Source organism: Copadichromis virginalis, linkage group LG18, assembly GCF_057382275.1.
Source record: "Copadichromis virginalis isolate Kocher_CV1m ecotype Utaka linkage group LG18, C_Virginalis_male_GT1.1, whole genome shotgun sequence".
Classification (NCBI taxonomy): Eukaryota; Metazoa; Chordata; class Actinopteri; order Cichliformes; family Cichlidae; genus Copadichromis; species Copadichromis virginalis.
In genome coordinates this window covers 24,961,957-24,976,756 of record NC_140635.1, presented here as the reverse complement: position 1 = coordinate 24,976,756, position 14,800 = coordinate 24,961,957, and the positions used below count along the sequence as shown (strand labels likewise).

At 40.1% G+C, this 14,800-nt stretch overlaps 1 protein-coding gene across 1 annotated transcript in view; it reads right to left on the bottom strand.

Moving 5' to 3' along the window:
- Window positions 1-14,800, bottom strand: part of kcnn1a (potassium intermediate/small conductance calcium-activated channel, subfamily N, member 1a) — a 68,023-nt gene that overhangs the window by 15,094 nt on the left and 38,129 nt on the right. The window contains exon 4 of the mRNA XM_085440081.1: window positions 12,172-12,590. Within this exon, the coding sequence (XP_085296207.1) occupies window positions 12,172-12,590 (419 nt within the window). The remainder of the gene's footprint in view (window positions 1-12,171; window positions 12,591-14,800) is intronic.

Genomic DNA, 14,800 nt, shown 5'->3' with positions numbered 1-14,800 from the left:
GCCTTCCACATTTCTTAAAACTCCCACTCTCAAGTTTTTCTATTCATGCTCAAAGTCCGGGGGAAAAATAGCTGAGCGTTTTTGTCCCACAGAATGTCAAAAAAGTGTGTGGTCTATGGGATTCAAGCTTTTTCAATAACATGCAGAGAAGCAGTCTGTACAATACCATGCAGGAATAAAAAACATGTCTGCATCTGCATGCTTCAAAGCCAGTATATTGAGAGCAGGGGAGCAACAGAAAAACCTAGGGTCCATTTAGAGATTAACACCACCTATGACAAATCCTGCAGTATTACCATGTGAAAGGGGACCGTTACGTCTTCTTGGTACTGTTCATTTGTAAACAGTGGGGTGAGGACTGGTTGAGTAACAAAGGAAGAAGCTCATTGAATTTGACACCCCTGTCTCTTTTACCTGCATCCCAACACTTCACCAGCTGCCCTTTGATAACTGCCATGGGGATAAACTTGATCAGCTGGCTAAATATTGTAATTGCAAGTGACTACAATGTTAGTGACTAGTATGTTAATTTCATTCATTTTGTCATCAAGGCATGCAGAGAATGAGTCACGTCTCCAAGGCAGGCAGGAATGTGCTGCACCTTTCAGCACAGTGAACAGTTTATTGCAGTACAATATGGTCGCCTCTGTTGTAAATATGACCTATAAATATGCTTGGCAACAATGCAAAGAGGCATTGTTGCTTTCTCTTTTATCGCCTGTTTTTCTGTTGGTGGACATTTCATTGCACATATTTCAGCTCTCTGAAAAAGAGCAGAAGACAGCAGTACTGGAGCAGAGACAGAGGCTGAAATGGGAGCAAATCAATAGCGTTTTAAGGCTCTCAATATACTGTGTCAAGTTTTGGAATAGCATGGAGAAGAGCTGGCACCACTTTCAACTTATTCCAGGACAGGACATATATAATGTCCAGAGCAGATAGTTGTAATCCCCCCTGGTTAAATTCTCCCTGACAGACACTAACAGCAAATGCATTATTCTTGGATCAATTACCCAAACGTTTTACAGATTACATTATTTATCCAGCATCAAATGCAACAACATCCATTTACATCCAAAAGAGCACCGAGGCCTTCGTTCTGCGAGACAGTGTGATGACCACAACACAAGACCGATAAGGCAACGTCTCAAGTCGCAGTGTTTTAACTAAGCTGACCAGCAACGAGATAAACAATTGCTTGTGAATGACTATATCGGCCTGTTCAAATCACCATCGGTGTAGTCTAATCAGCCTTTTCCCTCCCAACATGGCTATGCTCTCTGTTTATGTGCACGAATGGAATCACTTCATTTTTCAGCTGCTGTTGTCTGTAGATGTTTGACAGAGGCTGACAACACAGCCTCTCTATAAATAAAGTAGCAAGAATGGATCACATGTGAATGAGGCGCACTTAACCTTGCCAACATGCACACACACACATACACTCAGGTTTTCCTTTCGAACTGGATTCCTTCACATACGCGAAATATTTTAACAGATGTTTCCTTCAGAACAAGGGCGCTTTTTAAGGTATCACACACATAAAAGTTACTACTGTGCTTCGTGCGCCTAAAATGCACAAATGAATTAAAAAACACTTGCAAAACCCGATAGTACAACAATATTTAGATTTCAAACATGCTAGAGGAAGAACATCAACCTTGCCTCTGTTTCTTGCCTTCTTTAGTCAGCCGGCACAGCGAAGCAAAGAGCCAAGCACTTTGTTCACACTGAAAAGCTCGTGCTTTACATTCTGAAGTCATCACCTTCATATAGTAACACCACATCACCACTTTTGTCCAGATGTTCAATCGAGGCAAAATAAATGGAAAAAAAAAAAAGTCAGAATGCCAAAAATTTAATCTGAACACTGCTGTGATGACTTTTAAACAAATACATCGGGATGCTCCGCGGGGGGAGGGGTTTTAGTTGCAATAAACATGAGCAGATTAAACTCAAAGTAATGACAGCTTCTTTGAAAAACTGCAAACCTAGCAGTGTTTTTACAGCACAGCAATACACAAAAGTAAGCAAGCAAAGCAGCACAGCAAACTAAAAAAAATCTGTACATTTGCTAATTGCTGAAATTGAAAGGGGACATATTGTATTTTTACATGCTTTATCATATTTATAGTGTTAGAAAAATGGATCACATTACAAATTTAACATGGCTGAATTTTTTTTTAAATTGCCATGTACGAGACAAAAGCTCAGGCTTTTGAATCGTTGGGATTTCTTGTACCTTTAGGCTCAGTTTACCAAGAGCTCTTCTGCTCTTAGTTCTTTATGAACTAAAAGTACAAGTCAGAGAGAGAGAAAGGAGGTGTATGGTCATCTCAGTTGAGCAGCTCTGGCTGTGAGCACAGTATTCCCACCCACTTGGTGTTCAAACACTCAACCAGAAGGGAGGATGGCCTTTGGATAATGTTCTTCTGAAGGAGAGGAGCTAAAACTGCTTCTTTCAGACAGAGGGCTGAACCGAGTCCCAGTGTAAGCTATATATGGATTATTTTGAACTGATTTATGCAAAGCTACTCAAGCAGAGTCCAAGAATTAAAATATGGAGTTGGGTATGATAATATCGGAATAATAAGTCCACTTTAAATATGGTGCGAGTTTTCACAGTTCAAAGCAATACAGTACAGAGTTTTTAAAATCCCAGATTCTTCCTGTGGCACCAACGTGAGATTGATTTGTGATTTTTGAAACTTTACAAGACCAGATTTTCAGTTTTCTCTAATGGCACGATTAGGTAAAATTTAGTTATGGATTAAATGTGTGAAAGAATTAATTATGGTTAATTAACAAATGTTAGCATGCTATCAATCTAATGTGATGAACATGGAACACGTTTTAGTTAAAAATATGTAAAACTTAAAAATTCTGAAGGTTTTATTATTATGCAGTTTAGACTCAACCCACTGTAAAGTTTATGCCCTAAATTAACTGTATTGGTAATTACCAAAATTGTTTTTATGTTTCAGTAATGGTTAATCCACCAGTATGCACAAGCTCTTTAACTGAAATATTTTAATGTTGGTGTTATTGTTGTTAACCTAGATTTTCAAATGTACTGGTTAAAAAAATAAAAATAAAAAATAGTTGTTAAGATGCCAAATTACAGTGATCTACTTGGATTCCTGAACAGAAATTTTTATTTGATTTGATTAATTCCTTCTTAAAGAATTTCAGTGTAACAGCTCAAATTTATAGAAATATTAATTCATTAAAGTTTGTTATTTGCCTAATGAATAATAATATTTTTCAATGTGAAACAATTTTTTGAAAGTTTCTAAATCTTTATTTGTGTTTTCTTGTTTTTATGGCCTGTGGTCATATACACACATTATATACATCTCCCTCTCACCACCTGGTGGGTGATGTTTGCGGTCCTCAAGCTTGGGTCCTCAGGTCTGGGAGTTTGAGGGTCCTATGCAGTATCTTAGCTGTTACTAGGTCGGTACTCTTCTGAACAGAGACATCTGGTGTGCTTGGAATCTGTGTCCATATGTGGGGCATCCAGGTGGTTCTCAGGTTGCTCTGCCTGGTCTTGGAGTCCTGGTGATGCTTTGACCCATTGGTGTTATTTCCAAAGCTACTATGAAGTGTGCTCATGTATTGACTATACATTTTGCCTGCTGCAGTATCTGAGAGGAGCTTCCATGTTGTGGAGAGGCAGGTGATTACCTGGACGGCAACAGTGTTGTACCCTTGTAGGGCTCCTTCATGCATATCACCTCTTACACTGGGGTGGCTGTGTACATGTATTTTATAATATCCATGTTTAAACAGCTTAGGAACAAAATAGATTTCCAAGTTCTCTAACTGCTTTCTGTGTAATGTGTACAATGAAGAAAGCTTTTATATGAAAGTATATGTCATGCAATTCAAACATGAAATGAAATTATGCAGACGAATCTGCAGCAATCTTCACCTCTTGGCTTTGTGCCCAAATCCAACTCTGTCAAATGAATTCTTAAACACACTTGAGCAGTCAAGGGGCTCAATGTCACAGTGACCTGTCATCAGGAAATCAAACACAGAGGAGTGGCGGTCTCACAAGATCTGATGTAATTGTGCTTCGGTCAATTAGCACGAAATATAAACCACATGGAGGTTCGCCATGTTGCAGAAACTGGATATTAGCTTTAAATTAAGTACCTGTTAGATTTCCTCTATATATATATTGCAGGGAAGAAAATGAATTTTAAAGTGCCAGTGCAAAAATGCACACACTTTAAAGAAGAATTAACCTAAATCTACTGCACTACTGTCAACCAACTAAAATGTTTTATTTTTAACTGAAAGCTCTTTGGATTTGCTGACTCAAGGTTTTATCCCCCCCTCAACGAGGCTTTCTCTGGGCCTCTGCTTCCAGAAATGCTCAGAGTGTGTTAGCACATCTGCATTTTTAAATTTATTTTTACAGGGTCAGTGAGAAAACTTTCAAACAGTATGCTGTAACTGCAGAGATTTTCTGCAAGTCACTCAATTATGAATAATGAAGTAAATAATGTCAGCTGGCCTAAGCCCTTTACAGTGTTGTGTGTGCGCCCTTGCAAACTTTCGTAATTAACCTGAGAACTACAGTCAGTCTTTCCTTTCATGAAGTCAGGTCTCTCTGTGCTATGCTGGGACTGTCCTCCCTAATCTACAGACAAGAAACTCCATTCGTGACACCCTTAATCTTAATGTTTCAGAGCTGGAGTGTGTGCTTACATCAAAGGTTATCAGATTGACAGTAATCCATCACAGATGTTTCACTGAATTAGGATAGAGACACCTCTAGAAAAGCTCCTCAGTAAGCTTCCAAGCCCAGTAACACACTTTACATTCTCAACTCCAACAATAGTTGTTTTGCTCAAGCTAAGAAGCACTTCAAAACAGTTTCCATGTAGAGCTGGGCGATATGAGATTTTTTCATATCACGATATGTTTTTTTCATTTCAGGCGATAACGATATCTATCACGATATAAGCCAAATAACTATATTTGTAAGATTTAAATGTGCCGTTGCTCACAAGTAAAATGTGAAATAATCAGCAGCTTGTTTTTATTTAAATATTTATTTCCCATAATAAGTTCAACAGGGTAGATGTACTTAAGGAACATGAGACTTTTTCAGATAGATAAAGGCAAATATTGCAAACTACACAAAAGGCAGCCGCTAAAGCGTTTAAGTTTCAAAATAGAACAAACGAAACAGACTACTAAATTGTCAATTCCACTTAGAAACAAAATATTAATTCTAAAAATAAATCTTAGTTTGTTTTACAGAATAACAGACAAAACTGACTAACTTTTGTCAATATCAAATAAACTGAGAACTAAAAGGAAATTCTCAATCTCTCCTTGTTGTATAGCTGAGCTTTTCAAACAGTTTTAACAGTTACTTTAGTCTGACAAAAGCCGAATGACGAATTAGCGCTTCCAGTCAGAGACTGAGGCTACGTCCACACGTACACGGGTATTTTTGAAAACGGAGATTTTCCGTTTTCGTTTTAAAAAATAATCCCGTCCACACATAAAGGCAGAAATGAAGGAAAACGCTGCTATGAACATGCCAAAGCAGCAGGTGGCGCTAGATTCCTAACCGTGCAGAAATGTTGGCCAATCAGAAGTCTAGAAGCCTCGGTGGGAAAAAGTAAACAAAGCTGCGGCATAGAAGCAGAACAGAGTCGTATGTGTGGAGGGTAGAGCTGGGCGATATGAGATTTTTTCATATCACGATATGTTTTTTTCATTTCAGGCGATAACGATATCTATCACGATATAAGCCAAATAACTATATTTGTAAGATTTAAATGTGCCGTTGCTCACAAGTAAAATGTGAAATAATCAGCAGCTTGTTTTTATTTAAATATTTATTCCCCATAATAAGTTCAACAGGGTAGATGTACTTAAGGAACATGAGACTTTTTCAGATAAATAAAGGCAAATATTGCAAACTACACAAAAGGCAGCCGCTAAAGCGTTTAAGTTTCAAAATAGAACAAACGAAACAGACTACTAAATTGTCAATTCCACTTAGAAACAAAATATTAATTCTAAAAATAAATCTTAGTTTGTTTTACAGAAGAACAGACAAAACTGACTAACTTTTGTCAATATCAAATAAACTGAGAACTAAAAGGAAATTCTCAATCTCTCCTTGTTGTATAGCTGAGCTTTTCAAACAGTTTTAACAGTTACTTTAGTCTGACAAAAGCCGAATGACGAATTAGCGCTTCCAGTCAGAGACTGAGGCTACGTCCACACGTACACGGGTATTTTTGAAAACGGAGATTTTCCGTTTTCGTTTTAAAAAATAATCCCGTCCACACATAAAGGCAGAAATGAAGGAAAACGCTGCTATGAACATGCCAAAGCAGCAGGTGGCGCTAGATTCCTAACCGTGCAGAAATGTTGGCCAATCAGAAGTCTAGAAGCCTCGGTGGGAAAAAGTAAACAAAGCTGGGGCATAGACGCAGAACAGAGTCGTGTGTGTGGAGGGACAGTAACTGTGTGTATATGTAAGCATTTAAACACTGCAGAGAGTAGAATTAACAGTAACAGTATTGTAGAAATTCATTTCACCGAAACAATAACGTGGCGCAGTGTGACGCATGCACCAGTTTATTGTATTTCCAGACTTGCTTTCGGCACAATTTACAGTGCACGCTACTCTGTTTTTTGTCAGACTTGAAATAGCCGAAATACCTTCACACTACGGAACTTCTTTAGCTCTTCCGTTCGACAATCTCTCCGGCATTGGAACCATCATCTGTTTTCTCTTCGGTCACGCTCGGTTGATTTTTCTAGTCGGCACACTCATTTCCTCCATTACCCGCTGGCTGCTTCCCAAACAAACACACGTGCGGCTTGGCACTTGTGCTATACGGTAACAAGTCACGCGACGTGACGCTGCGGCTGTGATTGGTTCGGCTCCGCGCTACTTAATTTGGATTGGCTGACCTTTTTTTTTTTTTTTTTTTTTTTGAGGACAAGAGCGGCGAGGTCTATCGCGATAGCTTAATTTCTCTATCGAGTAAAAGTTATATCGCGATACATATCGTTATCGTTCTATCGCCCAGCTCTAGTGGAGGGACAGTAACTGTGTGTATATGTAAGCATTTAAACACTGCAGAGAGTAGAATTAACAGTAACAGTATTGTAGAAATTCATTTCACCGAAACAATAACGTGGCGCAGTGTGACGCATGCACCAGTTTATTGTATTTCCAGACTTGCTTTCGGCACAATTTACAGTGCACGCTACTCTGTTTTTTGTCAGACTTGAAATAGCCGAAATACCTTCAAACTACGGAACTTCTATGGCTCTTCCGTTCGACAATCTCTCCGGCGTTGGAACCATCATCTGTTTTCTCTTTGGTCACGCTCGGTTGATTTTTCTAGTCGGCACACTCATTTCCTCCATTACCAGCTGGCTGCTTCCCAAACAAACACACGTGCGGCTTGGCACTTGTGCTGTACGTAACAAGTCACGCGACGTGACGCTGCGGCTGTGATTGGTTCGGCTCTGCGCTACTTAGTTTGGATTGGCTGACCTTTTTTTTTTTTTTTTTTTTTTTAAGAGGACAAGAGCGGCGAGGTCTATCGCGATAGCTTAATTTCTCTATCGAGTAAAAGTTATATCGCGATACATATCGTTATCGTTCTATCGCCCAGCTCTATTTCCATGTAAATGTTAAAATTTTTTTCCAAGAAGTAACTCATTCATCCTCTGATGCACACTCTGGGTATTAAACCATCATGGGACACGCAGAAACACCGAAACACTACCACTCCACCTCCACTGCCAACTCAGTACATCTAAACATTTTCTTTCATGTTTCAAATCTTCTCAGTACACTCAGCCTTCCACAATGTGTGGTTTACTTCTGCACACAACACAGAGACTGTCTTTAACATTACACTTTTAACTCTTTTAGGTGCACACAAAAAAACAGACCTACCAAATGATTGTGAAGTTTTCAAGTTTTCAAATCCTAATCATCAGGTCATTATTTTATTTTTGTCCCTTTTTTTGCAGCTGTAAAGAAACCTTTCAGTTTTGCTTATTAAACTACTTGTTTTACCACACGTGAGAACCACAGAGCAGAAGCCTCAGCAGTGAGTCTGTTCTTCCAGTGAGGCATTAATAGGAGGAGTCAGTGGAGCTGACGTTCCCCCAAATCAGACTTTTCCCTTTCTAAGAGTAGACTGAAACAAGCAGGAGGATCTCCTAGACAGGATAACAACTCCATGTGTAAACTGGTAGAAGCAAATCCACCGCTGCTTTGTCTTTCGGAAAATCATTTCTGAATGCATATGATCGCATCAAGACTGCAGAGAGAGACAGTAACTGATGAAAAACAGAGAACTAACTTAATTTTATGTTACTGCATGTCAGTCTTTTACCTGTCCCAGTGCTTATCACATATTATGCAAATTTACCTTGTGGGCTTACATGCGCTGATAGGCTACAATCAATACTAGGCCTGCAGAGCGAGCACGCTGTCACATCAAGTGAAACAATGAAGAATCTAACTGTCCCTGGTGAATATAGTAGTACATGCCACGTCGAATCAAAGAGGCTCCCTTACATTGCCCACATTGCAGCATCAGACTATAAATGTAAACCTACTGTAAGAAACTCAAAGGAACGGCAACATTTCGGTTTTGTATAAGTTTGGTTGAGCTCACAGCCTGGAAACTGTAAAGTTACAAAGCCTGCTTGAATATTTCATGTAAACATGTGGTTGGTGTGAGAAAGTTCAAGTTGCTCTGGTATGCATTTCTCCAGTTAAACATTCGGACAACCTGTCTTGGCTGGCGCTGTTTGTATCTTGAGCCTGATAATCTGGTGCTGTGCTGTAAGGAAAAGTCAGCTAAACTTTCTTGCCTTTTACGTAGCCTACAGGCCCTGAATGGAGTATGCGAGGTGAGAAATAGCAGCCTCGCATTGCCCCGAAATAGAGCGTTTTGTTTCAGATAACAAAGTTAGAACAGGAGTGGAAGAGAATTAGATAACAGCTAAAGAGAAAAAGGAGTGAGAAACCAGGGAGACAGGCAAGGCATGCATGCAAGTGTGTAACTGAGTTCGGGCTGGATTAGGCCTGCTTGTTATGGATAAGGAAAGGCAAAGGGACAAGGAATCAGTAGTGGGGAGAGATGAGGAGAAACTGCAAAGCATGCCACGTTAGATGGGTACAGTAGGAGATCTGCAAAGGATCAGTCAGCAGTAAGAGAGAGAGGGAGGGAGGTGTCTTTGGTAGTGAGGGAGAAGCCAAAAGAGCTTAGTTAAGGAGCTTAGTTGAGGTAGGTTAGCTCTGAGGATGGGCTGTAACAAGAAAGATGGGAAAGGGGGCCAGTGTTAAATCCATCTACTGTAACATTAGCATTTCTCCCATCTCCACCCTCTCTCAGTCCCTCTGGTTGTGTGTCTTTCATTCCCCCCATCTAGGCATTTTCCAGGTAGACTCCGTGTTCGTCCAATCTCACACCGTACTGCCCTTTGATTTACTTCGCAGCGTGGTCAATGTGACAGTGTTACGGCGCATTTAACAGATACAAGTCACATACAGCACTTTGGGAAACAAGCGCCTCTTCTTTTTTTCAACTTTGGTTTCACTTGAAATGATGGGATTGATAAGTAAACATGAAAACTCGCATGCTGTTTCAATGTTTACTAAAAGAAAGGAGGAAGGGGAATGACATTCGGCTCACGTGGGCAAACAAAAATGAGAGACGCCGCAGAAACCAAACTCTTGTTTTTAAAAGATGTCTCCGTTAACACATGTAGCAATGGAAAGCAATGCTCTCATTTACCCTCTAACTGCGTTATGCCACTCACGTATCTCTCACTCAGAATCTTGCTGTGCTAAAAGTAACACGCAGCCCAGACAAAAGTGCCCTCAGCTAAATACACGAAATGACTTGACATTCGTTCTCTTCTTGCACACTCGGGCCTTATTTTGATAACAGAGGACAAAGTGTCTTCATCTCTGCAGAACAATCTTTTGGGTAGAAGCAACAAAAGTCTGTGGAAAACTATAACACTGTTCAATTAGTTTTGTGAGGGGAGACACATAATGAGATGGTAATGTGTGAACACAAAGAACAGAAAGGCCTTTGGTCTTCGAAAATCTTTGGAGTTGCTGCTAAAAAGACATCTTTTTGCAGTATGGATCTATAACAATTGCATAAGGAGAGAGAGAGAGAAAAAATGAGATAAGACAAATTGCCCTCTGGCAGACTGGTGAAGGTGACTTGAAGGAGTTGCTCCATTTTTATACAAACTTCCTCCTCCAGCTCCTACCGGCCTAATGCACAACAGTTAGCAAAGAGACGCTTGCTTCAAAGTGCTGCTCACACTGTAGGTCTCTGCTGTCCTCCTACAGCCACTAAAAGGAATTGTGCCACTTTCATGCCAACTAGAGGGCCCTTCCTAATTCTCCGTTTGACCTACTGGGTTTGGAAAGGATCATCGGTCAATTTTGTTTCAGAGGAGCTGCCCCTTCTCCCCGCTACCACCACCCCGCTTCCCACCACCCTCCAACCCCACTCAGGGCAGCAGTGGCGCCAGCTCGATGAAAAAAATGATAAGTTGGGTTTTCCACGGCTAGAGAACGAGGACTCACATGGTATCCCTATGGAGCAGCATAGTGGGGAAATAGAAAGTACAACAAAACATTATACAAACACACGCACACGCATGCACACGCACAGACACACACACAACCTTCATGTGCATGCTAAAGTGCACCCATCCATAGTAACAGACGTAGACATACAGACACAAATCTACCCATCTGGACACATTATTCTGAGGCTAAATGATTAATAGCATGCCCTGCTCATGTGTTTGTGCATTTTTAAACCAAACCACACTCTAGAGATTCTGTGCCTCTCAGCTCCTTATTCATTTAAGTTCAGAAATCCAAACTAAACCCATGTAGTTTGTTTTTTTTCCTCTACTAGCATTTGACTTGAATGAAATGACTCCTTCCTTTTATGAGGTGCTAAAGACTGAATGATGGCAAAAATGTGACATATAGCCAATTATAATAGAGAGACTTTGTGCAACTTAACTTTATGGAGACGTCATCATGTGCAAATTTAATGTTGTGTTTTTTCAACCAATGCATGAAGCGCTTTCAGTGCTCAGGTAGAGTAGAAAAGCGCTATGTAGGAACCAGTCTATTTATCATTGGGTTGAGGTTATCTCATGCCTGTGACACCTCACTGGCCTCCCTCTGTGCTCCAGAGGAGCTGGTGTGAAAGTTTTTGAGTTTTAAATCCACCAGCCATGAAGATCCCAAGGTAAGGGCATGTAAAGGGGGGTGGTTAGTGACAGGTTAACATGTGGGTAGTTAGGGGGCAGGGGTACGGGAGGGGGAGGGGAGGTACTTAATAAAAGCAGGCAAGATGAGCTGCAGCAATAAAAGAAAGACCTTCCTCTGATGGGATGTTTAGCTTTTGTGGTGTAGCACGTGTAGACTAAAATATTGGGTTTGACAAGAACTGCTGCTATAGATTTTCCCACTCTCCAGCCATGCAACTCGAGTCCCCCTTCCACACCATCTATGCAAAAATGAATTTAAAAACATCAAAGCTGGCATTAATGTCTCATTTCCCTATGCAAATGCACAAACGAGAAAGAAAAAGAGAGCCTCTCATTTCTCCCTGCCTCTTTCATTTTCAGCGAGAATCATTGGTGCCCCCTTGAGACGAAGCCCGTTGCGCAGTTTTGGTGAGAAAAACGGGTTAGGGGATCCTGGGGGCTGCTCTGCATTATCAAAACAAACCATTCAGCAAACAAACAATTAAACACTCATGAATTATGGACAAGCCATCTAAAATAGCAATAAAAACAAGGAGTGGGAAGTCGTGGAGCAAGTGCTGAGCTAATGAAACGTGTGCAAGGGTGTTTTTAAACGGCCGGGCAGTGGTGTAGTATGTGGGCGTATTAGCGTATGCCTTCCTGCACACGTGTACGACATCGATATGTAACCTATTCTGATGATTCCACATATTTCAGGGAAAGGACAGAAAGCACGGAAACGCGTGGGAACAAAAGCGATAAGTGAAGGAAGAGAAGACGTCTAATAATCCACAAAGTGCAATTGTGCATCAGCCATTTTGGTTTGTGCCCAGCAACAACATCCATTATTCACAGCCCTGTATTTACCTCTCACAGACACGCACAGTCCATGCAGCAATGATCCAGGAGGATATACTGAACACCAGCAGAACAGTTCCTGGACAGATGGTCATGAGGGTCTTCATGACAAAGCGTGTGTTGAAGTTAATCTTGTTGAGGGCGCCAATGCTGCGGGACGAAGCGTCCGTGAACAGCTTGCTGTGGAGTAACATGACTCTGCCAATCAGGTAGAGTCTCAGGAACATGGGGATGGAGAGGATGATGTCCACATCCGCGTCGGCCACCGACGGCGTGTAGGTAAAAGCCAGCCGCGCTGTCCATGTGAAGACATACTGGCCCGGGATGGGGTGAATGGCACACACCAGTAGTTCCAGCACGATGAAGAAGATTCGCTCATACGTCATGGCTATCCTCCAATCATCCGCACCATTGTCGACCATAAACAGCTGAAGGAAAAGACAGACTGAGGTCAGTTTGGATAAAGTTAGAATTTCCTTCCACACTCAACTTCTTTTCCTTCTACACATCTTTAATACATTTTCAACCACATGGACCTTTGAATGAGGCCTCATAGTATTGGTGTGTTTGTAGATGATCCATAAGACATGGATGCTGCTCATGATGGCCAATACTTGATCTACAAATATCAGCCATAGCATTAAAAACACCTGCCAAAACTTGTGTAGATCAAAAATGTCAGTATACTGGGATGGTGGGAGATGGTGATGGTGAGTTCCTCTGGGCTTGTCTATGAGAAATCCAACATTTCTCAAGCAGAAGATCATCATTGTTATTCTTCTTTCTTTCTTCTTTTTTTTAATTTGGCTGATCTTTGTAAATCAAGCTAGCAGACAAGAGTAGCATAGGTGTCTTATGTTTTGATTTATAAACAACACACCTCTAAGACTCAAATAAGCTAAGGGCAAATACATAATAAATATACGGAGCATGAGATGTATGGCAGTAGTTCTAGTTATCCCAGGAAAACTTTACAGAAACTCAAATACAATAAAACAGAAAACAACTGTATAGATTCATCAAGACTACTGTTTGCAAATAAATAATACAGTGTTTCTGGACAACAACTTAAGAGTCATTTAAGAGTGATTTTTTTCCACCCCACTGGAAAACCTAAATTGTGCAATAAACCTTTAAGCATAATTTTTACAAAAGTTGTGAGAAAGTTTAATAAACACAACATTTTCAAGAAAAAAAAACAATTGAAATCGGTCAATTGTTTTGTGGTTTGAGGTTTAAAGGGTTAACGGCTTTAATTTAAGATAGGTTTTTCTCTACAGTGGCAACAAAACATGCAGCCTAATACTGCTGCAGAGGTTCCTGTGAATATGCTGCACATGTAGGTTACTCTTCTTTGCTTCTGGCCAGGTCCTTACTGTTTTGGGTCATTTTCTTTCTTTAGAAAGACAAAGTAGTCCATCTCCCATTGTTACCTGTTGCCCTTTTTTCTCCACCATCCTCTTAGCAATATAAAATACTAATTGTCGCACTCAGGATAGCATTAATGATGCATCAGAGTTTACAGTGACATAGTTTTCCTACACTGCCTTTGTACAGACAGCGGGGTTTGTAGGAAATGTCAATATTTAGTGATGTCAGTTTTGTTTGTGTAAACTATTTAGTAACAATTTATAATCACAATCATTAATAGAGCAAAAACTAATCATTTTATTTATGGAATTTTATTGATTTGAATCAAAACAGACAATTGCAAACACTTAATACTGACTATTCCACCTATAAACATCTATAAAAATGTCATTTTATCAAATGTTTACAATACTTACTTAACTGGCTGTAGTTTAAAGCTTAAATTGGAGATTGCTGTGGTCCTGTTTCTCTCCTGTTTAGTTTTGTTTCCACTTGTCTACATTTTCTGTGAATGATTTTGGAGTGAGACCTCTCACGATTTCTACATGCGTATCACAGGACCAACACTACGAGACATCCTGTATGAATCTGAGCCATCAGAGGCTCTGACAACAGCAATATTTCACACCCTGAGACTGAGGCTCAGTGAAAGGTAATAATAAAAATTAAATGAAAAACTTTATCACAAAATCACAATGACTCTTTGCAGTCACTAACTAATATAAGATATTTCATAAACAGTATGAAATAAGTATTGTCTCTTATCAGTTATACACCACATGTACAGTACTCATTACTTTACATTTTGCTACAAACATAGGTGCAGCGATTTATTAAAATGTGTGCAAATGTACATGGAAATACAGCACACAGTTTGTACACTTCCAACAAGCTTTAAAGTCAATATTTGGTATCAACACCTTTATTCTTCATCACAGCCTAAACTCTCTCAGGCAGCTTTCTTTTAATTTCTTGAAGTAGTCTCCAGGAATAGTTCTCTAGGCTTCTTGAAAGACATTCAAAGCCCATCTTTGGAGGTTTCTGCCTTTTGTTCCGTTCCCTGTGAAAATGATCCCACACTGCTTCAATAATGTTAAGGCCCGGGCTCAGGGGAGGCCAATCCATGACTGATAGTGTTAAACTGTGTGCTTTTCTATTCAGGTTTATTTTTTACAGCACTGGCAGTGTTTGAGGTCACTGTCATGCTGAAAAATTAGCTGTTGTCAATCAAATGCTTCCAGATGGACTGGTGACTCAAAGTCTGACT